Here is a 26,052-nt window from a genome sequence, read left to right as displayed (position 1 = left end):
AAAAAAAAAAAAAAAGATCCTCACATTTAATTAAAAAGAAATCTTTGTCACTACCATAAATGCAATCCGACAAAATGTCTAGTAATTGTCGACACAAGTTCGTAGCAGTGAAAATGCAAACATTCATCACGGAGCTGCTAAAATCTTGGGCTTTGTGTATGTTCCTGGTGGTCTCCGTGGGTGTCTGGTGGTGATGTTGGGGGTGAGCTTGACGTTGGCAAGATGTAATGAGTGGGGTGATTCGTGCCGACTGGTGACCCCACCAAAGACGTTTCGGGAAGGCCTCCCTGCTGCTCGACCAGAGGCCCCCCGGGCAACGTGTCAGCATCTTCAACGTGGGGGACACGCAGTGTCTCCCTCAGAGGCTGGGCGAGGTTGGACTGAATTCATCTAAGGTGGTGTGAACAGTGCCTAGTGCATAGTAAGCGCTCAGTTAAGTGCTAACAGCCGCCATAACTTGGGAGATCCCAGCTGAGGGCTGCCCTGGGGGGGGGGGGTCCCCTCAGCCGCAGGCTTGGCGACAGGGGTGGGGACAGACGTGATCTCCAGGCCCCTCCCACTCTCCACCCATCTCTCTTGCTCTCCAACTCCCCCGTTGGAACAGGTGTGGCCAGGCGGGATGCCCATCAGTTCCCTCACGATTAGAGAATTAAAACGAAGATGTGGTCATGGCTTGAGTCATCGCGAAACTCCCCTGTTGGGATGGGTGGTCGTCTGTGTCCCCTGGAGGCTCTGGAATGGACTCTCAGGGACGACCGCTGGTGTGCACACGCTGGGGGCTTGTCGGCTCTGCGTCTGCTGCTGTGTCTGAGCAGCCCTGGTTGTTTCTGGAATGGGATGTGTGGCTTGGAGGGAGAAAGTTGCTGTGGGAAGCAGTCCCAGGTTCCCTGGTGGGACTGGAAATTCTGCCTCAAGCCCTGGAATTTGGACTTCCTGTTTGGCCTGGCTTTGTTCCCCCACATATTTGGCTCTGGCACATCCTCTCCCTCCCCTCTCGGGATCCGTTTCCTCATCTGTAAAATGAGGGGGTTGCACTAGATCGTATCTAAGGCTCCTTTAAGCTTGAAAAAGCTATGATTTGCCTCCCACTCCCTCACTGTTCCCTCGGGCCTCTTGATTGACAGAAGGAAGGTGGGAAGGAAACAGGAGGAACCGGAAGAGCCAGGGAGCTGAAGAGCTGGGCGCGTCCTCCAGCATACTGGATGGGCCCACCGCACAGGCTTTTCCAGCCCCCAAATCCAAGGCGCTGAGGCTGGGATAAGCCTGCGTGAGGGGAGGAAGGGGTGAAGGGAGGAAAAAGCAAAGGTGTCATAGTAAGTGCCCTAGAGATGGCAGGTGGCTAGGCAAATAAATGACGATAAAAGGGCAAATCCGGGGAGAAAAGAACACGCTCAGGGGAAGGATTTATAAAGAGGGACCGCGAGAGTTGCTAGGATGGGAAGAATGTGTTGCAAAGTGATCACAGCTCGGGTTGTGGGAGTAGGCTGCCGGCTGGAGAGTGTCAACAGGGTTGGGGGGACAGATGGCCTCCCTTCTCCTTTCCGGGTCATTTTGCAAGATGCCCCTTCCCCTCATTAGGGGTGCCTCCTCTGGAATCACAGCAATGCAGTCAGTGCGTAATGGCGTCTGTGGATGCTCTAAGGCGGCCTTAGGATAACGGGCTAGATGGCCCAAAGACAGGTGGACATTATCCTGTGAGTAATGACACGTGAGCCAGTCATGGTGAGTTTTTCCATGCGACCTGTGCTCCTTATTGAAATAGCAGCCAATTGGTTGTCTCCAAGTCTAGAGGAAGATACTTAGAAAGCGAGAGTAAAAGAAATTAACATAGAGAGGATGTCTTCATGACCTTGGGGTGGGCAAAGATGTCTAAAACAGAACACCCAGAGCACTAACCACAGAAGAAAATTGATAGCATTTTATGAAAAATTACCACCTCTCTTCGTCAAGAAGTACTATTAAAAACATGGAAAGGCAGGATGCCTGGGTGGCTCAGTCGGTTCAGCATCCGACTCTTGGCTTTGGCTCAGGTCGTGATCTCCCAGTTCGTGGGATCGAGCCCCGAGTCCGGCTCCGGACTGAGCATGGAGCCTGCTTAAGATTCTCTCTCTCCCTGTTTCTCTGCCCCTGCCCCCCGCCCGTGTTCTCTCTCTCGCTCTCTTTCTCAAAATAAATAAACAAACCGTAAAAAAAAAAAAAAAAAAAAATCATGAAAAGGCGAGCCTCAGACCCGGAAGAAGAAATCTGTAACACATATATCCAACCAAGTATTTGTTTTCAGGATATATATAGAACAACTGTAAATCAGTAAGAAAAAGACAATGACCCCATAAAAATTGGACAAGAGGCTTAACAGACACTCATAAGATAGTCTATCCAGGTGACCCAACAAACTATAAAAAGGTAAGCAACATCATTCATTACTCATGGGGAAAATGCGCATCAAAACCACAAGGAAATATCACCACACACCCACCAGGATGGCTAAAAAGAAAAGAGTGACAATACCAGGTGTGACTGAAATGCGGAGCCATTGGAACTATGACACCTTGCTGTGGGGGAGTGTTGAAAGGCACAATCATGGAGGAAAAGTGTTTGGTAGATTCTGTTCCAGCTAACGATATGTCTGTTCCATAACTCAGTCATGCCCCTCCTGGGTACATGTATCCAAGACATAGGATGACACAGAGATGTGATGTTCAAAGTCACGGTCTCCAGACTCGAAACACCCCACATTCCCATCAACTAGAGATTGAAGCAATAAATGGTGATAGATTCATACAGTAGAGTATACACCACAGTGAGAGAGATTATGTGTTACAGGATCATTGATATGAAGGTCAAGAAGAGGCGAAGCTAAAACATGAAGAGTAAACTCATAGTTATATATCTGGTGGAAGTATGGACTGAGAAGGTGCATGAGAGAACCTTGTGCAGCGCTAGAAATATTCTAGGCCGGACCGGGGTGGTCTTATATGAGTGCATATGCATGTAAATGATTATCGCGCTGTCCCTTTAAGATGAACGCATTTTATTTTATTTTACTATTGTATTTATGTTTTCATTTTAATTCCAGTTAACGTATATATACGTATAACGTATACGTATAACGTAGTGTTATATTAGTGGCAGGTATAGAATAGTGTATGTAATTCAACACTTCCGTACATCACCCTGTGCTCATCACAAGTGCATTCCTCATGCCCTCTACTGTATTTGTGTTATACTTTGATTTAAAAAAATGAAAAGGACGACCTGGGTGGCTCAGTCGGTTGAGCGTCCAACTCTAGATTTCGGCTCAGGTCACGATCTCACGGGTGTGGGGTTGAGCCCTGGAGTCGGGCTCCCGGCTGAGCCTGGGGCCTGCTTGAGATTCTCTCTTTCCTTTTCTCTCTCTGCCCCTCCCCCCTGCTTGTGTGCACGTGCGCTTGTTCCCTTTCTCTAAAGAACAAAACAAAACGAAACATTGAATGGGGAAACTTCCCATGAATTTATTCTAGTTGGGAGACGACCTGTGGTTTCCCATTCACCTGCTCATCCTAACTGTTCTGGGTTGTAAGTTCTCTGAGAAGGAAATACTGAGCATTGGCCACAGCAGTGAATATCGTGAGCCAAGCCTGGGCCCCATCCCTGCTCCTCTGAAATTGGGAGGCTCTCGGGAAGTTATTTAACTTCTCAAAGCCTTTGTTTCCTTGTCTGTGAAAAGGGGACTGTGGTACTTACCTTACAGTTTCATCGCGAGGGTTGAATGAGGTCATACCTAAGAAGCACTCAGCTCGGCACCCGGGTCATAGCAAGTGCTCAGTAAAGGACTGGGTAGAAATGGCAAAGCCAACACTGAACTGATTCTACCTAGGTCTCTTAAAGAGGCTCAGCACCTTTCTCCTCGAAACGATTTAGCACACGTTTGAAAAAAGTTACACTAATGTTATCTCCACAAAGTAGAGCCATTTTGTGGATGGGGCGGAATCTCAGTGCTTCAGTAAGGTGTGGGGGAGGGAGGTCATTTTCAGCTGGACGGGGCAGAGAGAGGTGTTAAAGCTGGTGGGACTGTCAGCAATGGGTAAGATTTTCGTCACAGAGAGAGGACCAGGTTGGGGGAGGGAGGTGGTACCCGGAGGGCAAAGGTGGAGTCTGGGAACGGTGAGCAGGCCATTTTGAGATGGCGCCTAAGATTTATGGAGGAACAAGTGGAAGATGAGGTTGGAAAGGAAGACTGGCTCAGATGAGGTTCCCCCCTGCCAAGGAACCCAGACGTTTTCTACAGGAAGAGGAGTCGCTGACCATTGCTGAGCAGGGAAGGTACAAGATGAAGCCGGGATGTGCAGACCCACAGGGGAGGTCAAAGTGACTGGGCCAGGAGGCCATTGAGGAGGGGAAGCATGCAGGTTCAGGTGGGAAGGAGTTATATGTGATCTGGGCAGAAGCAGCGGGATGGAAATGAAAGGGTAGGTAGATGGGGAGGAGTGGGGATGGACTCCTGAAGTCTTGGAGCCAATTTCTTGAGTATATGAAGCAGAGAGAAGGTCGGTGCGGGGATGCCAATGAAAGGGATTTCTCAACGGTTCCACCAACCGGGGGGGGGGGGATGCATCTCATCCCTTCCCGGGCCCTCACCTTCAAAGTGTGCTATTTGCACGTCCCCAAGAACACACTGCCCTCTTCCGGGTTCAGGCTTAGTACGGGACACCCAAAGAACGGACACAGCCTTTCTACAAACTTCCTTTCCACCCTCGCCGCCTGGGAACCACACGGAGGGAGGTGTGTCAAGACCAAAACTGAGCCAACAGCAGAACCGGTTCCCAGTCTCCCCCTCCCAGAGACACAAGAGTTTGGCTGGATGCTCTGCCGAGGGGTCGGAAGGGTCTTTCGGCAGCCTGCGCAAAGCTAAGGAACGGCCTCCTGATTTTATGGAGAGACGCAAACCGTGTTTGGAATAAATATCCCTTTGTTATTGTTGTTTTACAGGGCTGTAGCAGTGGCCAGGAAGAAAACCGCCCCCTCTGAAAGTTGTTTTGGTGACTGTTCTTTGGAGCATTGTTCTAAAAATGGGAAATTACATATTGCCGTGCCAAAGGAAACAAACACCTGCAATTAAAGGAATACCTACCACGAGGTGGCTCTCAGAGCCCCAGCCAGTCCTGGATGCGGGGCTGTTACACAAGTTTCACTTGGTGCTTTCTTCACTTTTAAGGGGATCGGGTGCTTCTCCATTTGTAACCAGGGTGGGCTTTGGCGACTACGGGGCTCCGGTGATTGTCTTTTACTCATTCACTCAATAAACATCTATCGAGCATCTCCGTTGGGTCAGTGTTGATGGATTTCACGACTCCCTTCTCTGGCCTTGTTAAAAATCACCCAGAGAATCGGCTACAGGCAGGCGGCTTTCTGGTTACTTTTTGTCTATTTTCAGAGTCAGTGCACGACTTCCGCCTCTAAATGATGGGCAGCTAGCGAGAACCCCCCCAGCACATTCTCTCTTTCCTCTTCTTTCTCCTCTCCCCCTCTCCCTCCTTTCTCATTCTACTCTATTGATCTACAAAAATAAAAACGCTATTCTTAACATGTCAGTCAATACATTTCTTTACACATATGATTTTTCAAGCTTTCCAGTTATGGGACTACATACAGAAATTCTTGTTCTAGGTGTGAGACGTCAAAAGGTAATTTTTGGGGGGCACCTGGGTGGCTTGGTTGGTTGAGTGTCCGACTTTGGCTCAGGTCATGATCTCACGGTTCGTGGGTTCAAGCCCCACGTCGGGCTCTGTGCTAACGGCTCAGAGCCTGGATCCCGCTCCGCATTCTGTGCCCCTTCCCTGCTCACACTCTCTCTCTCAACAATAAATAAGTGTTAAAAAAAAAAAACTTAAAAACTAGTATTTTTGGTTATCTGGTTAATAGTTGACATTTATCAACATTGATATAACTGCAAAATAATCAGGTCTTGAAATTCATCACGTGTGAAATGAATACATTTCGGATAGATTTGTGGTTTAGAGAGATTCCAGTTCCATAAGCTGATCTCATCTCTGCTGGAAGCAAGAAAGATGGGAGCAAGGGGAAACAATGAATCTCAAACTTTTTGGAATGCGTAGACTTTGGTTAGAGCTGGCTGCCCACGAACGTGTGCATTCTTCCAATGGGTTGGCCATAGAGTGATGGCAGACCTTCTTTGGGAATCAGGGTTATCTCTCTGGGACCACTTGGTTACTGATGTGGTCCCACCTGGAAGAAGAGAGGTGGGGATAAAAAGGGTCTCTACGCCTATAACGTGCTTAACCTACTATCTTCGCTTCCACATTCGTTTCAACTTTTTCACTAGAGGCTCAAAAGTAGGACCCCGCTATACTGGATTACAGGATGCAGATTCATATTTGAGTGAATTTATTTCCCTTTTATTTACCTGGATTTTCTCATTTCGTCCATGCCTGGCAAGAGAACACACATTTGGATCATGCCCTCCTGGGGCTCATGTTGCAGAGAGGAAAGCAGATACAAGGGAACGTGCTCTAGTGAGATATGTGCATGACAGAGTCTAGATGAGATGTGACGGTGGTGGAGAGAGCCCCTGGGCCTGGGAGCATCAGGGACAGGGTGGGAAGAGTCCAAAAGTGAGTCTTTTTTATTTTTTTATTTTTTTTATTTTTTAATGTTTATTTTTGAGATAGAGAGAGAGCACGAATTGGGGAGGGGCAGAGAGAGAGGGAGACACAGAATCTGAGGCAGGCTCCAGGCTCTGAGCTGTCAGCACAGAGCCCGATGTGGGGCTAGAACCCACGAATCGTGAGATCATGACCTGAGCCCAAGTTGGATGCTTAACCGACTGGGCCACCCAGGTGCCCCCCAAGAGCTGAGTCTTGAAGGAAGTGTAAATGTGCTAGATGTACCAGATAAAAATACAGGATGCCCAGTTAAACTGGAATTTTTTTTTTTTTTAAGTATCCTATGGCCCAGATATTGCCTAGGTCATGAAGGGAGGAGTGTGGGTCTTCAGGTGGTTTTGGGGGAGAGGAAGAGGTGACTTCGGTCAGTGAGAACTGCCTGCAAAGGTGTGGAGATGTGAATAGTGTGGAGTGGGTTGCCTGTTTCAGATAGAAACAGTAACGCAGTAACGCAGGTAAGTGTCCCCTGAGGAAGGAGGTCTGCCCGCCAGGAAGTTCCTCTGTTCTGGGCTGGCGGCATCCGATTCCCCTTTTGCTCTTCCTTCCTTCCATTTGTCTGTCTTCCATCCATCACACCCTAGAGGCTGGCCGGGGAACAGATGAGGAGGGGAACCCGGGTCTTTCTCATGGCTTTGTGGCCTTAGAACCTGTTTGAGGGGACAACACAAAAAGGGTCCCGTCTCTCAGAAGAGGCTGCACCCTCAGCCTCCCGACCCACAGCTGCAACCATAAGCATATTCATTAATTTGCTGGGAGAAAGGTCTAGTAGACTAGACAAGCATATTCTCCCCCTGTGGACAAGTTACAAAGGCTGGGTGGGGAGCAGAGAGTGTACGAAGGGCCTGGCCGAAGGGACCACGACCCAGTCAAAGCTCGTCGCCGGCAGAAGCTGGAATATTCCTCCGTTGCCCCTTCTTCCTGCTCAGGACCCACCTGTCTCTCTGGCTCCGTTGCCTCTCCCTCCTCTTTGGCACGCCAGCCCTTTCTGTTCACCCAGCGGGGCACAGTACCTCGGGTTAGGTCTGCACGTCCTAGACGACACCCACATTCTAGCCCTGCCCCCCTCACGTGACTCCCTCATCGCCTTGGTGGAGTACAGGATGTGGCAGAATCTTTTCTCGTGGTTAGAGACAATCTCTTGGTTCCTCCCCATCCACTGTGTGAATCTGCCAGCCCGATTGGAAGGGCCACCTTATTTCCAGGCCTGGTCTGTTGCCGCACCCCCAGTGTCGAAGGGGGAAGCAGTGGGACTTGAGGTCAGAGCCACGGGCAGCACCAGTCTCCAAGGAGGGCCCCCCGGGCCTGGTGAGGAGTCTGGGCTTTATCCCACAGGTGACTGGGAGCAGAGAAGGATTTTAAACAAAAGCATGGCGTTTCTGTTGACTGACAGTCCTGAGGAGAATATTGTGGAAGGGGCAAGACTGAAACCTTAGAGACTCTTTGGGGGCCGAATAACGATTTCCAAAGATGCCCACGTCCGAATCCCCAGAACGTGTGAATATGTTAGGTTCCATGGCAGAGGGGAGTGAAGGTTGCACGGGGAGTGAGGATTACTGATCAGATGACATTAAGATGGGGAGAACGGCCTGGATGACAGGGTGGGCCCCGTGCAACCACCAGGGGCAGAGGAGGAGACTGGAGCCAGAGAGAGCATCGGAGAGGCTGTACTGCTGGGTTTGAAGGTGAGGGAAGGACCACAGGCCTAGGAGTGAAGGCAGCCTCTGGATAAAGGGGGAAAGCCAGGAACCGATCCTGCCCTAGAGTCTTCAGAAGGAACACAGCCTGTTGCCATCTTGTTTAGCACAGTGAAACCTTTTTGGACTTCTGATCCCTCGACCTATGAGATAACAAACTTTTAAAAATATTTATTTATGTTTGGAAGAGCCCGAGCAGGGGAGGGGCAGAGAGAGGGAGACCCAGAATCTGAAGCAGGCTCCGAGCTCTCACAACCTGAGCTATTTTATGAGTTAACTAGACTTCCGTGATAGGCTAGGAATCTATTCACTGGGTGGGGAACAAATCTGAGTTCCAAACCCCCACAATGGTGGCTGCATGTGTTGAGTTGAATCTGTTCTCTGATTTTTTTTTTTTTTTGCATGTACTGTAGTTTTATCATTTTAGTTGGCCCATGGAAATATGTTGGGTGGCTTCCTCCCGATGATTCATCCTCACATTGTCCCATGTGCCTGTCAGTGTGTTCTGTACGTGCTTGGGAGGGTCATTCCCTAATTACACGTTTCAGAACGCGTTATTTGTTTTATCGTCTAGCTGAAGCCATTCTCAGTGGCAACCGCCTTACGGTGAATTACTACCCACCAATCCCTGGCCTTCACCAACAGCATGCCTGGCATCAGCCGTAAACTAGACATAATTTTATCCACATCATCTTGATCAAGTTGACGAGAGCTGGTTTTGCTTCCTCTTTCCTGCCTTGTGAGTCATTTATAGATTTTTCTGCCAGGCTAACCTCAACTCTCTCATGTGTTGAGGGTGAAAACTTCAGTCTTCCTGTCCATCTGTCAATTCAGGGCCTGTCAGTTCAGGGTATACATCGACCTAGGATAAGGGCGAGCCCTGGGGTTTTACAGTGTGACCGGACCCTGGGGTTTGTTAATTACCGCTCCTCTTTTCTTCCGGAGTAATTGTTCCTTTGTTTTCAGATTGTGGGGGCGACAGGGTGTTTTTCTTTTCTTCCCTTTTTTCATGTTTATTTATTTATTTTGAGAAAGAGAGACAGAAAGAGTATGAGCAGGGGAGGAGCAGAGGGAGGGAGAGAGGATCCCAAGCAGGTTCCGCACTGCCAGATGTGGGATCGATGCGGGACTTCATCTCACAAACCGTGAGCTCATGACCTGAGCCGAGATCAAGAGCCGGATGTTTAATCAACTGAGCCACCCGGGCTCCCCAAGACTGTCTTTCAAAGACCATTTTCACCCAGATTCACACTTCAGTTGACAATGTGATCAAGAAGTATGGTCTTGGGGCGCCTGGGTGGCTCAGTCAGTGAAGTGGCGGACTTTGGCTCAGGTCACGATCTCATGGTTTGTGGGTTCAAGCCCCGCGTCGGGCTCTGTGCTGACAGCTTGGAGCCTGGAGCCTGCTTTGGATTCTGTGTCTCCCTCTCTCTCTCTCTCTCTCTCTCTCGCTGCCTCTCCCTTGCTCACACTCTCTCTCTGTCTCTCTTTCAAAAATAAATAAACATTAAAAAAAATTAAAAAAAAAAAGAAGTGTGGTCTTTCCCTAGGCTTCTCAGAGGCATGAACACCAAAACTAATGCAGTGCTAAGAACAGATAATATAGATACAGATATATTTTTTATTTTGCTTTGTGGGGATGCATTTTTAAGTTTTTTCTTTGTCTTTACATAGTGTGTGTAACGCTTCTCGAATGCAGGAAGCTTATGTTCAAACACTGGCCTCTCTGTGTTTTAGTTTGACGTCTTCGTAGTGAAAAGGGCCGATTATAGAATTATATATTTATGTGATACAGTGATGGACAACCCCTTTCTCCTCCTCTCCTCTTCTTCTTCAAATGCAGGAGGCATTCTTAGCTTGAGGTCCATTCAAGAATAGGCCAAGTCTTGAATGTGGGCCGTTGGTCATAGTTCCTGGACCTGTGCTATAACTTACGGGTGAGCATATGCAGACAGAAAAGAACCCGATGAACATTCCTTCAGTCCTCTAATTACCTTCTGCTTTCTGGCAACAGGCATCCCACAGATACGTGCTCTTTCTGTGGTTTGGATCAGTTCATCTTCCATTCTGTTTTTCTTTTTTTAATGTTTATTTATTTTTGAGAGGGAGAGAGAGCACAAGCAGGGCAGGGGCAGAGAGAGAGACACAGAATCCGAAACAGGCTCCAGGCTCTGAGCTGTCAGCACAGAGCCCGACGCGGGGCTTGAACCCATGAACCGTGAGATCGTGACCTGAGCTGAAGTCAGACGCTTAACCGACTGAGCCACCCAGGCGCCCCGCATTCTGTTCTTTTAAAACCGAAGGTGCCTTTCTGCGTCCACTGCTCACAATGCTTGTGGATCCCCTACATCTCCAGCCCCCTTGAGGAGGACACTCTCTACATTATAATTGTACTTGCTTTTATCTCCAGATACCTGTGTTGAATTTGCCCTGGGTAAATACTTCCCTTGCTGTGAATAAGTCATTAAAATTCTGAACCTTGTTTGGCCCTGGATCCTTATCCGTTTGAACAATACTCACCTAGGTGGATGGCTCATGGGAGGCAAAGGTATGTGAGTTAATGACCTGGATACAGAAGAACCCTGGCCCAGCAGTGAGGGAGTGGAGGAGGTAGGAGAGAGCCAGGAGGCCCCCCACCAAGGTCCCGCCTTCTGCCAAGAATCTCGTTTGAAATTGCCAATCCTCATGACCTGCTCTGGAATTTTTACCATCAGGAAGTCCCGCCTTTGTGGTGGACAATGAAGGGTGGGGCGTGGTGCGCTTGTACCTGTGTGGGGGTGCGGGGGACAATGCTCATCAATCTCATTTATTGGCTCAGGAGATTCCTGCGTCTGGAATCGCATTCTCTGTAGAGCCAGGGTTGGGGCCTGGGCTCTGGAATCCGGGTTGTGCGAAGACTAAGTAATTGCAAAACTGCCCCCAGCAAGTAAGCAATCTATAAAGATAATTACGAGGTTGCGTTTCTGCTTCCAGACTTTAAAAATGGGGCCGATGGAGGTTAAAGGTCAGCTCTACCAGCGCCCCTCGGTCCTCTCAGTCTGTAGATTCAGCTGGACTCGCCGTTGGCATCGTCTGGTAATGGAATTATTCCTAATTCCAAAAGGGTTGACCCATCACCGGCAGCCTTCAGCGAGAGGCACTTTTGTTTGTATGACTGTCCCTGTGTTTTCTCAGAATTCGGATTAAAAAAAAAACATCTCAGAAATCAAATTAAAGCAATCATACAGACGATAAAAGATCCCCAGGAAGGAACTGTGTTTCATCAACTGTCCCGCAGAGCGCGCCCGGCCGTGCTGCGCAGGGCGTCGGAGCCCCAGGACCGACCCACAGCGTCTGCTCGCGGACACCTTGGCCGACACCGCCCCCTAGTGGCCGCGGCAGCACAGGGCGCTGAGGATGCGGAAGGCGCGTCCTCACAGACCCGTGCAGCTAGACGGAAAATTCCGCCTGCAGAGGCTTCTCTCTCTTCAGCTGTCTCCTTCCTTGCCCTCTGCCGATGCCTTTTTTATTCCCGCCTCCTCTGCACGTCCTCTGCTTTCATTCAGTGGCTGCGGATGGCGTGGCCTGGCTGGGGACCGATTGCCACGGAACAGGGGGGTTTCGAGGTTTGTTGTTGTTGTTTTTTTTTTTTTTTTACATGCACGCGGGACACATCTTTATGACAAACTCTAGTCTTTGCACATTTTGTTCTGGGAGACTTTCTAAACCAATCAACAATACTTTTGAGCGGTTGATGCTGTGTGACCTGTACAAAGGTCCTGAGGTGGGAAGGGACTTGGCTCTTAAAAAAAAAATACTGACCTGAAGACGGTGGGGGGAGGGAGAGAAAGTGGGTGGTGGAATGAACACAGGAAATAAGCAATGGGAAGGAGGGTGGGAGGTGAAAGCCAGTGATGGGCAGATTCTGCATTTTGAATGTAATTTTTACTTTTTATTTTCAAAATATTTATTAGTGTTTATTCCGAGTGAGACAGAGCATGAGAGAGAGCATGAACAGGGGAGGGACAGAGAGAAAGGGAGCCAGAATCCCAAGCAGGCTTCATGCTGTCAGCACGGAGCCCTGAAAGGGGGCTTGGACTGAGTTCATGACCTGAGCCAAGATCAGGAGTTGGATGCTTAACCAACTGAGCCACCAAGGCGCCCCTGCATTTTGAATTTTATCACGGTACTAGAAAGCCTTTAAGGTTTTTACTTGGCGGAGGCTGGTGGCAGTGAAGGGGTTTTCAGGTGATGACAATGACTTTGGTGGTTGGGGGAAAGATGGGCTGCGGGAGGGCTAAGTGTGAGCTGGGAGCCCATCAGGGGGCCCCTGGGTTGTGTGGGTGAGAGGTGGATGGAGGGGTGGCGGGGGGCAGCCCTGTGGACTTGGAGGGAGTTCCCAGATGCTTTGGAGACGGACTTGCTTGACTGCACCCACAGTAGGGTTAGGACTGTCCGTCCTTCTGAGCAGCTGGGAGGATTCACTAAGATTAGAAACCGCCTGGCAAGGGAGGGGGGCTTGGACCGTGAGTTCCGTCGGACAAGTGGAGTTTGAGAGGTTGAGTAGATGGTAGGACATAAGGGGAGGAGGTCCGGGCTCTTTTGGCGACAGGTAACAGAACCTAGAGGAAGGGTTCTTTCTTCTTTCTTTCTTTCGTTTATTTTAGAGAGAGAAGGGGGTGGAGAGAGAGAGAGAGAGACAGAGAATCTCAAGCAGGTTCTGCACTGTCAGTGCAGAGCCCAGTGCGGGGCTCGAACTCATGAAACGTGAGATAATGACCTGAGCTGAGATCAAGAGTCAGACGCTTAACCGACTGGGCCACCTGGGTGCCCTGAGGAAAGGTTGTTTTGAAAGGGTCTTGGAAGGCCCTGTCCCCCGCCGGCCCCCGGGTGGCTGGCTCCTGCCATCCCTTTAAGTATCTGCTCAAATCCTGACAAGGGGGACTCCAGAGCTTTGGCCTAAGCTTCTCTGGCTCACATCACTCCATGGATTTCTTTTATGGCTTTTATCACAGTTTCATCGACCTGTCTGTTTGTTGACTTCACGTTTATTTTGTGGGAGCTTCCCCGCTTGATTGCCAGCTCCAAGAGAGCAGAAGGCCCTGCTTTCTTCACTGCCGTGCTTGGGCCTTAGTACAGTTCTGGCCCAGAGCAGTCACTTCACACAGACTTGGATTATGAAATCCGCTCCTGGGTTCCTTAGAGTGCCCAGCGCCACTATGAACACATTGGACGTGCCCATAAATACCTAGGGATTAATTTCATGCCTGAAGACTCCTTGGCCACAGAAGAAAAGGATGACTGATTCTCTTTCTGCAGGAAAGTGGGCTGGACAGGGACTCAGGGAGGGGGCAGCGGCCCAAGTCAGGGCACAAGAGCATCAGGACCGTAGACAGCAGTGACCCGGTGGTGAACAGCCCTGTGCCTGTGACACCCCGCCCCACCTCCAGATCCTCTTCTGGGCAGAGATGTCTTTAAAGGCAAGACTGATGTGAACAGACAGTTTGACTTGTAGGCTTTTGCGATGTATTTTATTTTATTTTATTTTTACATTTTATTTATATATTTATGTAGTGCACACGGGAGAGGGGCAGAGAGAAGGAGAGGCAGAATCCCAAGCGGGCTCCATGCCATCAGCACAGAGCCCGATGAGGGGCTTGAACTCATGAGCTGTGAGATCATGACCTGGGCCGAGATCAAGAGTCGGATGCTTTTGCGATTTAGACCTGGAAATAGGATGTCCTAACAATGGTGACAGCTGAAGGATCTAGAAAATGTATAAGCAGGGGCTGTTTTTTTTTTTCCCTGTTCTCCACCCCCTTTAAGAATAGATCGATAAAGCAATACCTATCAAAAGAACACCAGCATTCTTCACAGAGCTAGAACAAACAATCCTAAAATTTGTATGGAACCAGAAAAGACCCCAAATAGCCAAAGCGATCTTGAAAAAGAAAACCAAAGCAGGAGGCATCACAATCCCGGACTTCAAGCTATACTACAAAGCTGTAATCATCAAGACAGTATGGTACTGGCACAAAAACAGATCCATGGAACAGAATAGAGAACCCAGAAATGGACCCACAAAAGTATGGCCAACTAATGCTTGACAAAGCAGGAAAGAATATCCAATGGAAAAAAGACCGTCTCTTCAGCAAGTGATGCTGGGAAAACTGGACAGCGACATGCAGAAAAATGAACCTGGACCACTTTCTTACACCAGACAAAAAAATAATCTCAAAATGGATGAAACACCTAAACATAAGACAGGAAGCCATCAAAATCCTAGAGGAGAAAGCCTCTTTGACCTCGGCCGCAGCAACTTGTTACTCAACACATCTCCGGAGGCAAGGGAAACAAAAGCAAAAATGAACTACTGGGACCTCATCAAAATAAAAAGCTTCTGCACAGTGAAGGAAACAATCAGCAAAACTAAAAGGCAACCGACAGAATGGGAGAAGATACTTGCAAACGACATATCAGATAAAGAGTTCATATCCAAAGTCTATAAAGAACTTCTCAAACTCAACACCCAAAAAACAAATAATCCAGTGAAGAAATGGGCCAAAGACATGCATAGACGCTTCTCCAAAGAAGACATCCAGATGGCCAACCAACACTGCTGGTGTTGGATCTCTTTTGCACTGCTGGTGGGAATGCAAACCGGTGCAACCACTCTGGAAAACAGTATGGAGTTTCCTTAAAAAACTAAAAAAAGAACTACCCTATGACCCAGCAATTGCACTACTAGGTATTTATCCAAGGGATATAGGTGTGCTGTTTCGAAGGAACACATGCACTCCCATGTTTATAGCCGCACTATCAACAATGGCCAAAGTATGGAAAGAGCCCAAATGTCCATCGATGGATGAATGGATAAAGAAGATACATATATATATATATATCATATATTTATATAATATGATATATGATATATATATGATATATATATAATACACACAATGGAGTATTACTCAGCAATCAAAAAGAATGAAATCTTGCCATTTGCAACCATGTGGATGGAACTGGAGGGTATTATGCTAAGCGAAATTAGTCAGTGAGAGAAAGACAAATATCATATGACTTCACTCATATGAGGACTTTAAGATATAAAACAGGTGAACATAAGGGAAGGGAAGCAAAAAGAGTACAAAACCAGGGAAGGGGACAAGACATTAAGAGACTCTTAAATATGGAGAACAAACAGAGGGTTGCTGGAGGGGTTGTGGGAGGGGGCATGGGCTAAATGGGGGAGGGGCACTAAGGAATCTACTCCTGAAATCAGTGTTGCACCATGTGCTAACTTGGATGTGAATTAAAACAAAAAAGAAAATAGTTTGATAAATAATTCATCTGACAAATGTGAAGTGAAGAAAAAAATCTAACCCGCCATCTTTCGGGACTCCAAGTGAAACCCACTGCTGACCCTGAGGAGTCAGGGTCCGTCATTCTCGAAGGCACCCCAAACACCCTGGGTCCCTAATGGAGGAATTGAGCCTATTCCCCACTCCGGCCTTTGTTGCCTAAGTGTCTTACAGGAAACCGATTCCTTCCACGCATGGTTGTGTGCTGTGTGTGACTTGAGGCGCCTCTGACACAGGGCCACCCAATCCCTAACAGATCCCAACTGCTCTATCCACATGCTTGAAATGTCCACCATTTGTCTACAGGAGACAGAACTCTCTGGAAAGCGCCATCTTTACTTGCGGGCATGTCTGGGTAGCATAATCACCTTAACTATTTACTTTTTCACCCAAGAGCGGGATTCCAAAGAGACTGGAAGAAACAGAGCAGTGGATTCCATCACTAAATGGATGCGGGTTGGGGCGTCTGAGGGCAGCCACCACCCCGTTGGACCCTCCCTTCTTCCACCGTGGGTTAAGTTTGAGCAGGGCCCTGGGTGGCTCTCTGCCCCGGCAAGGGACTGTGTGCCGGTCCCCACTCCTGCCAACTGTGAGGAGCCTGGTGCGTGTGGGGAACAGGAAGTGAGACTCCTGGGCTCCTTGGAGATATGTTTGCACAGCCAGTGACTTTCCCTTTGCCCCTTTGCACTTGCTACCTTTGCCCTAGCAGTGACAACTTTCCCACTGGAGCAGGGGAACAAAAAAGAGGGGGGATTTGGGACACAAAGGTGAGATGCTTGTGCTTTATTGAAGGGAGCCAGGCTGGGGACACAGTGAGGGAAGCGTCTGGGGAGCAGCAGGGACTTTGGCGGCTGGAGACCTTCAGCTTCTGAATCCTAAGCACACAGTGGGCTTCTTATGATTTTGTCCTAAAACACACACAAAAAAACCCCCCAAGACAGTGGCGAGTGAACCTCAGAGGTCGACCAAGATGATGAGATGCAGGAACTTCAGTGTCAACGAAGAGGTTCAGTGGGTCTGGGAAGAGCTGAGCTTGTAAGCGTTTTGATTTATTTATTTTGAGAAAGCAAGGGGGAGAGAGAGAGCAGGGAAAGGGCAGAGAGAGAGAGCGAGAGAGGCAGGGAGAGAATCCCAAGCAGGCTCCGTGCTCCCGTGATCTGAGGAATGGTGAGATCAGGACCTGAGCCAAAATCAAGAGCCGGACGCTTAACTGACTGAGCCACCCAGGCGCCCCCGCAGAAGCCCCTTGAAAAGGGGGAGGTGACTGAGCCTGCTTCCCCAGGGATATTTGCACTGGGTCAGAAAAGGCTCCAAAAAATGGGCCCAGGCTGCACCCAAGCGAGGGGGGAGATCCGCTCTCAGACTGCGTGAGTCGAGGAAGCTGGGTACCGTGAGCTTTAAGATGCTCTCCTTGGCCTTCTGAGGAAGCGTGTCCACCAGCCTCTTCAGCTGGATTCCCGCGTCTTTCATGTCCGCGTCTGGCAAGAAAGGTTCAACGGCGGCTGCGTAACTGGAAAGCGTGCCCGTGAAGAGGGTTTCCATGACGTTTAGAAAGCTCTGGCAGACCTGTGCGGAAGCTGAAGCACAGAAAAGAGAGAGCACATGTGTCCGGGCCCTTTTCCAAGCTGGCAGGGCCCCTGGCCGGGCCAGTCCCCAGATGTAAGTGGCCGGGCCTGTCAGCAAGAGATAGCAGCCTTTTCGTCGAAGGGATGCGTTGAATGGGAGATCTGGTGGTGCTCCAAGGAGTTGGCTCTTTGGCGCCGCGCGGTTCCTTCCCGGATTGCAGCCTTCTGCGGCTTGTCTGAGCCTTCCTGGCACCTCCTGGGCTGGGGCGGGGCGGGTGCCATGTGTTCTGTCTGCGAGTTCTAGGCAGAGGGCTGATGGGAGAAGGTGCTGACCTGATCTTTTATGCAACGTGGGGTCTGGGGAGAGGCTACTGAGGGCTTCGGTTGTCCCACCAGAAATGTGCCTCTTACCACGGGTGAGGGATGATCTCAGCCGCTTGCTCCTGGGACGGGGAGGGGCGTGGCAGAGTCCGGCTCTGGCGGAGTCAGGCTCTAGCCAAGTGCAAGCCCCTGAACTTGGCCTGGAAGAGGCGCTGGGCCCTGTGGTGTGCACTCACCTGCCCACAAGCCTCTTGCTTCCCTTCCTGGCCCCACTATATTCCCTTCACCCAGAGTGCTCCCCAGTTGTGCTCCCCCTTTAGGCTTCTGCTCCCAGGAATGTGGGGGAGAGTCGCCGTTTCCTACGCCCTACTTGGCCCTTCTTCCCATGGAGTCTCAGTCCCCGTCCTTGAATTTTCTGCCTGTGTGCAAATTCGGCTTCCCCGCCTGGAATCCGGGCACCCCCAAGTGGCCGCTCTAAGTCAAGCCCTCTCCAGAACTTTGAGCCCTGCTTTGCAACTTACTGTGTCATCTGGCAAGTATCTTTATCTTTGGCTCCATTTCTTCATCTGTAAAATGGGAATCATACCCCTATTTCATAGGATTATTGTAAGAATGAAAAGCGGGGGGCGCCTGGGTACCTCAGTTGGTTAAACGTCTGACTTCAGCTCAGGTCATGATCTCACGGTTCATGGGTTCCAGCCCCGCGTCGAGCTCTGTGCTGACAGCTCAGGGCCTGGAGCCTGCTTCGGATTCTGTGTCTTCCTCTCTTTCTGCCTCTCCCCCACTCACGCTCTGTCTTTCTCTCTCTCAAAAATAAACATTAAAAAAATTAAAAAATAAAAATCTTTTTGCTTCTTTGCTCATGAAAAGGAGTAGAAGAGGTTGATACAGAGTGAAAAACAGGTAACTCAATTCTCAAAAGATCAGGGGGCTTCAAGAGAAGTAGGATCCACCTTCCTCCCTTCCTTCTGTCCCTCCCTTCCTGCTTCCCTCTTCCCTCTCTCTCCCTCTCTCTCATTCCTTTCCTCTTAGTGACAGCTGCAACTATTCAGAGACTCCTCATCCTTCTGGAGGAGGACAGAAATGTTTAGAAAACTCCACTCTGGGTTGGCAGTTTCCCAAAGGGAAGATCCCTTTCTAGAATATTCCTCTCTGCCCAGAATGGGAGACCTTGCCTTTGCTTGGGTTTCTTTTGGAGACATGGGGCTCTATAGCTCTTTCTAGCCTCTTTGGCTCCCAGAGTAGTGTGGAGACCCCAAACCTGAAGGCTTCACTGTACCAAGGTCTCTTGGCGTCTTGGGGGATCTCCAAAACTGGGCTCTGAGAAGCTCATTATTCCTATTCTGTTGGTCATTGAACACACATCCATACTGGATCTCCTCCAGCCCTGCCTCCAGTCTGTTCTGACTCTGGAATTCTGAGGTTGTTGGGTATAGAAGATGGGATCCTTTCCTGGTTTCCCCACAGGCCCAGGGTGCTCCCCAAGTTCCCAAGATGGGCTTGTTCACAGGCCAAGACTCCCGGCTGGGAGTCAGCCTTCCAGTAAAATAGGTGCCCCCTCTCCTGAGCACAACCGGGTGGCAGCGAGGGTTCCTGAGCCGGGCTTGGGGAAGAGGGGCTCTGGGCACTCACCAAGACTACAGCAGAGAGCCAGGGTGACCAGGGCAAGAGTCATGGCGAGCTTCATGGTGGTCAGGAGGCTGGTGAGTGAGGCGCTGGCCTGTCTCTGGGTCCGATGGTCTCGTGTGAGGTGTGCTCAACTGGGGTGCCTTCTTAAATAATCCAGGCTGTACTTGGAGGGAGGGAAGAGGGCAGGGCCTGGGCTCCACCGATGGGACCACACTATTTACTTGGGCATCAGCTTGGTGGGAAAAGTAAATGTTCTTTTTGCTCAACCCGGTTTCTTTCCCCATTGAAACTGAGCTCACACAATGGGGCACTCGGTCAGGGGAAACCCAGAGTTCCATGTGGAGGCCACAAGGGGACCCAGGTCAGAGGGCACGGAGCCCTGGCTGCCTGTGCCACTCTCTTTGAACTTGAGCACGGGAGCAGTCTAGATCAACAGAGGCAATTAAAGTCCACCTGGACCCATCGCTCCAGGAGAAACCAAGGTCTTAGGCTCATCCCACAAGGTGCGACAGGAATGGGGCTCAGGACTTTGGATACTCCATTGGCCTCCTCTCACCACCTCTCCAAGGAAGGCGGCTGGGGGTGTCGCATGGACCAGAGCATCTTCATGATCAGACTTGGGGGAGACCCTGGACTGAAGCATGTTGACAGATAATGGCCTTCTCCAGAAAGCCCACGAGAAACCCAAGCCTCAAATCAGCCTGGAGAATGCACTGCTCGGGGCTGGGTCTGTTCCCACCCGAAACTGCTCTTAAGTCCTGCCCTCCTGGTGGCCAAATCCATGGGCACTCAGTCCATATCTCGCTTGGCCTCTTAATGGCCCTGACCCTTCTGACCTCTTCCTTGCACTGTTCTCTCTCCTGTGCTCCCAAGGCTTTCTTTCCTGCTTTCTTTCCAACCATTCTTGTTCTCGAGACATTTATTCTTTACCAATGGCACTTACATATCATCAGCTCCAGACTCTGGCCGTAGCCCCTTCTCACCTCCCTCTGCCACATCTGTGGCTGCTCCCTTCCTTCTCCAGTGCACCTGCCTTGGGACACAGGCTTGGCCTGGTAAAGCCAACTCTTAAACGGCCCCCCATCCCGACTTGCCCTCATCGGGAAGGCCTGTAGAACGATCTTTCTAAAACCAGCTGATCGTGTCCTCTGTCTTGAAACCCTTTGAAAGCATCCATTTGCGGACAGGGTAAAATTCAAGTGCGATCTACACTGCTTTTGCTGACCACTTAGCCTCATTCCGCCACTTCCCTGCATAGTGATTTAACCCTATGTTAGTATTTGTGGATGTGGGAACATTCCGTATGTTTCTTCATGCCTTTCTACCTTTTCACAAAGGATGCCTCGTGCCTGGAATACATACCTCCCGTCTTGTCTACTTCTCCAAATCCTGTTTGTACTTCAACATTCGGTCAAATGACCATTCATTGATTTCGTGTTGAGCACCTATGTACCAAGCATTGTGTTAGGGGGTGGGGAATGGGGTGGGCCCCCTGCCAAGGTCTGTATGCTCAGAGTCCTGGGAAGCTCTGGAAGAGGTTTCTTTTTTTTTTTAAATGTTTTAAATTTTTATTATTAAAAAAAAATTGTTTATTTATTTATTTTGAGGGGGGTAGGGCCAGGGGGAGAGGGGAAGAGAGAGAGAATCCCAACCAGCCTTCGAGATGAGCCTGAAGCGGGGCTCGATCTCAAGAAACGTGAGCTCATGACCTGAGCTGAAATCAAGAGTCAAACACTTAATCGACTGAGCCACTCAGAAGCCCCTTTTTAATGCTTTTTAAAAATGTGTTAAAATATACATAATTCAAAATTTACCATCTTCATCACTTTCAAGTGCACGGTTGAGTGCATTAAATCTATTCACGTTGTTTCGCAGCCGTCCCCACCAGCCATCCCTGTAGCTCTTTTCGTCTTACAAAACTGAAACTGTCCCCATTAGACACTAACTCCCTCTGCGTCCCCAGGCCCTGGCAGTCCCCATTCGGGTATCTGTCTCTGTGATTTTGATTCCTAACTGCCTCATGTATGCGCAATCCCATGGTACTGGTCTTTCTGACGGGCTCATTTCACTTGGCACAATGTCCTCAAGTTCGTCCGTGGAACATATTGCAGAATTTCTTTCCCTTTGAAGGCCGAATAATGTTCCATTGTACGTGCAGACCACATTTTGCTATCCGTTCATCGGTCGGTGGACACTTGGGCTGTGTCTGCATTTTAGCTATTGTGAACAATGCAGCTATGAACGTGAGTGCACAGTCTGGAAGGTTTTAATCTGGAGAGATGTGGTCCGATTTCTCTTTGGATGAGATGACTCTGCCTCTTCTGTGAGGAAGGGCTGGGGGAGGGGTGGGGGTGACAGAGCGGCTCAGCAGAAGGGGCGGTGGGCTTCGGACCAGCTGACCAGCTGATGAGGGCAAGGTGAGGGTCTGAGAGATGCCTGGACGGGCTAGAATAGGGCAGGTGAGACAGAGGGAGGCGACAGAATGAGCCGGGTGAGTTTCTGGCTGGGGCAGCTGGGTGCATGGGGTGCTTTTTTCCTGACAGCAAATGCCGGCTACAGTAGGGTTGAAGATGGGGGCAGAGTGGAGCCTTCTCCAGCCTGCAGCTTTTTTTTTTTTTTTTAACATTTATTTATGTTTGAGAGAGACAGAGCATGAATGGGAGAGGGGCAGAGAGAGAGGGAGACACAGAATCCAAAGCAGGCTCCAGGTTCCAAGCTGTCAGCACAGAGTCCGACGCGGGGCTCGAGCCCACGAACCGCGAGATCATGACCTGAGCCGAAGTCGAACGCTTGACCGACTGAGCCACCCAGCCGTACCTCCCCTCCCTCCCTGCCAAAAAAATAATAATAAAAGGAGAGAACAGGTTTTGGGTTTAGGCTGAGTTGCCTCCCAGACCCGTCACTCACTAGCTCACTCATTATTAAAACAAAACAACCCCCGGGCCATGTCCATCACCCCTCTCTGCCCTGATTTCCCTGTCTGTACAGTGAGCATGATGATATTATCTGTTGTATGTGGCCACCTCGTAAGTGGGGCTGGCATGGAGAATGTGCTCTGTGAATGAACGTTGGTGAGTGTTGTATTTGCACGTCTCCACCGTGAAGCTGCAGGAGGAAGGCCTTTCTGTTTTGAGTTTCCTTGCTCGAGTCTCCGGGGCACAGAGGATCCTGAGTGAGCCTCCCTGCTTCCGTGCTCGGCCAACGTCATCAGGATGAGCTTTTCCTTTGTCCCACCTACTCTACTCTGTCCATCACATGTGCAGCCGTGATGGCTTAGCTGGCTCCCATGTTCCAGACCTGAACCCAGGCCGGGAGATGAGAGCTCACACGAAGAAACAGTAGTTCTGAGGTCCCCCTGTACGGAAGAGAGGCATAGAATACGCAGGCGTATCTTTATATTTATTTTTATTTATTTATTTTGAGAGAGAGGGAGAGGGACAGCACGAGCGGGGGAGGGGCAGAGAAAGAGAGAATCCCAAGCAGGCTCCATGTTGTTAGCGCCGAGCCCAACGTGAGACTCGAACCCACGAAACTGTGAGATCATGACCTGAGCCGAAATCAAGAGTTGGACGCTCAACCGACTGAGCCAGCCAGGCGCCCCTCAGGGCCTGTCTTTCTGTCCCCTGAGTCATAGGGTTGTAGAGCGAGGGTCTCTCCGTGTTTTCTTCCCTGAACCAGCTGTCAGACAGGGAGGGCTTCCTGGATACATGGTGTGGCCACTTGGTGGCACAGCCCGGTGGCTGTGCAGAGAATGACCTGATGAGTGTCATCAAGACAGTCCTAGGGGTGGCTCAGAGGGTCAAGCGTCTGACTTCGGCTCAGGTCATGATCTCGCGGTTCATGGGCTCGAGGCCCGCGTCGGGCTCTGTGCTGACAGCTCAGAGCCCGGAGCCTGCCTCGGATTCCGTGCCCCCCCCCTCTGCCCTTCCCCCACTCGCGCTCTGTCTTGTTCTCTCTCTCTCTCTCAAAAAATTAATAAACGTTAAAAAAAAAAAAGACAGTTCATTGGGTCAAGAATCTTAAAAGTGCAGCGTTTGTGAAAGACTTCAGTCTGTGCTCTTCTCCACAGTTTGTTGTGGGGACAGTGCGTGTCTTGTTCTCGTTCCCGCCATCTCTCTCTAGATGCTCCTTTTCCAGTTCCTCTGTTACTCCATAGTCCTTTTTCCCTCCCCTCCCTTCCCTCCTCTGTACTCTCTTCCTGAGCACCTCATCCGTGCTCACAGTTTCAGTTACCTCCTATGTTGAGACGACTCCCTAATTTATATTCCCACCCCGCCCCCCCAGCATTCTTGGAGTTGCAGCCTTGACCATCCAATGCCTGCTGGACATCCCCATCCAAATTTTTCAAAAGCCTTCAAACTCACTTTGTACAAAGTCAGACTTACGATCTTTGCTCCTAAGCCTGGTAAACCTTTCCCCAGGATTCCGTATCTCAGCAAATGACCTCACCACCCAATTGGTCACACAACCCGGAGACACATCTTTGATGCCTCACCCTCCCTGGGGCCATCTTGACACAGCCTCATGTCACCATCAAGTCCATGGGCTTGGACACAACTCTGATGGTGTCCTTCTCGCTGTTCTCTGAGGGGCCTTTCAGATCTGTCAGTCTACCACCCAGGTCCTTCTCTTCCTCGTCCAACTCCCTCTGGGGCCATCAGGTCCAGGCATCACAGAGGGGTCCTGAAGCTTTATTTAGTTTGATTATTTCCCTCTGCTTTGGGAATATCACAGATTCATGATAGGTTTATTTGAGGGGCCACTTATCTAAGAGGCAAGAAACCCACTGAAAGCTGAAAATAAAAAGCTGTTCATTATTAAAACAAAACAAAACAACCCCCGCACCTCCCCCCCATGATATTAAACATCACCTTCCTTCTGGGTCTGACTCCATGATCCAGTGATCTGGTCTCTTGAGGCCAGCCCATCATTCAGGCTCAGTTTCAGGTGTCTGTGTCACATGCCCCTTGGGGACTCACAAAGTGTGGCTGATGGTTCTGATACAGGCAAGAAAGGTGAGCTGAACCCCCACCCCCACCCCACCTGGGGTACCCTAAAACCCTCCCAGTGCTGCCCCTAGAGGGTCCCTCTCTGAGCCAGCAGTGGCCGTGGCTGGGGCTGCAGTGATGGCGGCAGGGACCCGTGGGTCTCCCAGCCCATCACCCACAGCTTCGGACTCTGTTGTCTACATCTTACCTTCATGGTTCGGGGTCCTGGGAACAGAATAGCTGGTTCCTGGGTCTTTGAGGAACTTAGCATCTAATATCTTCCCTGCCATTAGGAGGGCCTCATGCGGCCCTTACTCAACCTCACGGACAACCAGCCCTTGCTGTTCCCGGGGCAATGGTTTCCCAGGCTCAGAGGGGCGGGGTGGTGGTGGGGGGGTGGTGGGCATTGACCTTCAAGGTATGGGGTTGGGGGTTCATCTCAGTTCTGAGTGGGGCCACCACCAAGCATCCCAAGACAGGCCCTTCCATCTTGGTCCTTGGGAGAGCCCTGCTTGGCGGTGAGGGGCATTTCTCTCCCCTGCCCAGGAACGTATAGAGCAACAACTTCTTTGCTGTGTGCGACAGTTAGGCAAAACGTGTTAGGGGGGGCTCAGTTTCTTAGACTATAACACCTGCTCCCCAAATCCTTAAGCACCACACACTGAGCTCCAGGCCAGAACCCTCCAGCCTGCCTTGGCACGTGGTGAGGACTGGGAGCCACTGTTTCTGGCTACATTGGGCAGTGGCCCGGTCACTGTGCAAAAATAAACTGAGGGAAGGCAAGCCACTCGGTTATTAGCCCTGAAGGCATGGCAGTGAATTTGTATGCTTCCTGCCAGCCCTCCCCGTGTCCCCCAGCTGAAACCGTGGCCTGTGTTGGCTGTGCCTGGATCTGTGTTTGTCCTGACCCCTAGGTTGCTGGAGATTCAGGGGCAGGGCCAGGGCTCAACCTTCCCTGACTCCAGCTTGGAGGGTATGCCTGGCTGTGGCCCAGAAAGAGGCTCAGTCAGAACCTGAAGGTCCTGGGGGATCTGGAAGTCCAGCCTGGGGACTTGGGCCGTGAGGCCCTAGGTCTGCTGGTGTTCCCCACATGTGCTCAGGGGGCTTCTGGCTCCGTGCTTGTTCTCCAGACAGCTCCTGGGCAGAGCAGATATTCCCTTATGGGTTTGTTTGTTCTCTTCTCTCTTGGTGTCTCTGAGGACTGATCGCTGCATTGACCCAGAGGGCCTGGCAACTTCTGGACATTCCAGCCGTTTTGGCCACAGGCCCCGATGCCTAAGACTCGTGCGTTTTTAGAATGTCCCCCTCCCCCCCGCCTCAGTTATCATGTATCTGCTGGCTCCAAAATATTTTTAAAAATCCTCAAAGTTGTAACTAATGAATATGTTACCTGTGTAACATCATTTCAACTAGCTTACTGCGACTCAGCTCAACTACAACATGGCGTCATGCAGGAGCAGTAAAGTTTAACTTGTATGAACAAAATGCATAATGTAGTCTCAGGATCAGAATTATAAAATTTATAGAGACCCTTTCAAAAGTTTATAGGCAAAATCAAACATAGTGTGAGAAGTGTGTATATTTTAACGTGTTTGATACGATGTGGGGTTGGAGTGTCACAACTAGGAGGGCCTCGTGTCCCGCTCTCCCAATACCTGCAGCTGTGTGGTCATAGCAGAGCACAACCACCATCAGAACAGGAAGAGAGGGATCAGAAGAAATGCCCCAGTTTGTCTCTTGTCCCATCCCCTGATCTATAGCTAGAACCTTCCATTGGCCAACCAGCTGATATTCAGCCAGCGAGGGGGCCCCACTTTTGTGGTCCTCAGAGGTCAGCTGCCTGGGGGCACAGA

General features: G+C 50.2%; 1 protein-coding gene across 1 annotated transcript; it reads right to left on the bottom strand.

Moving 5' to 3' along the window:
* Nucleotides 1-16,571: 16,571 nt before the first annotated feature.
* SCGB1A1 (secretoglobin family 1A member 1) lies at nucleotides 16,572-19,269 on the bottom strand. Its single transcript, XM_047070188.1, has 3 exons — nucleotides 19,215-19,269; nucleotides 17,086-17,273; nucleotides 16,572-16,604 (listed from the first exon to the last, which is right to left on the bottom strand). Exons 1-3 carry the CDS (start codon nucleotides 19,267-19,269, stop codon nucleotides 16,572-16,574), a joined length of 276 nt encoding a protein of 91 aa, XP_046926144.1.
* Between the last annotated feature and the right edge of the window lie 6,783 nt (nucleotides 19,270-26,052).

This window comes from Lynx rufus, unplaced genomic scaffold (assembly GCF_022079265.1).
Source record: "Lynx rufus isolate CCGP_SWC_20201006 ecotype Redwood Valley unplaced genomic scaffold, mLynRuf1.p SCAF_9, whole genome shotgun sequence".
Classification (NCBI taxonomy): Eukaryota; Metazoa; Chordata; class Mammalia; order Carnivora; family Felidae; genus Lynx; species Lynx rufus.
This window is presented reverse-complemented; position numbering and strand designations above follow the sequence as displayed.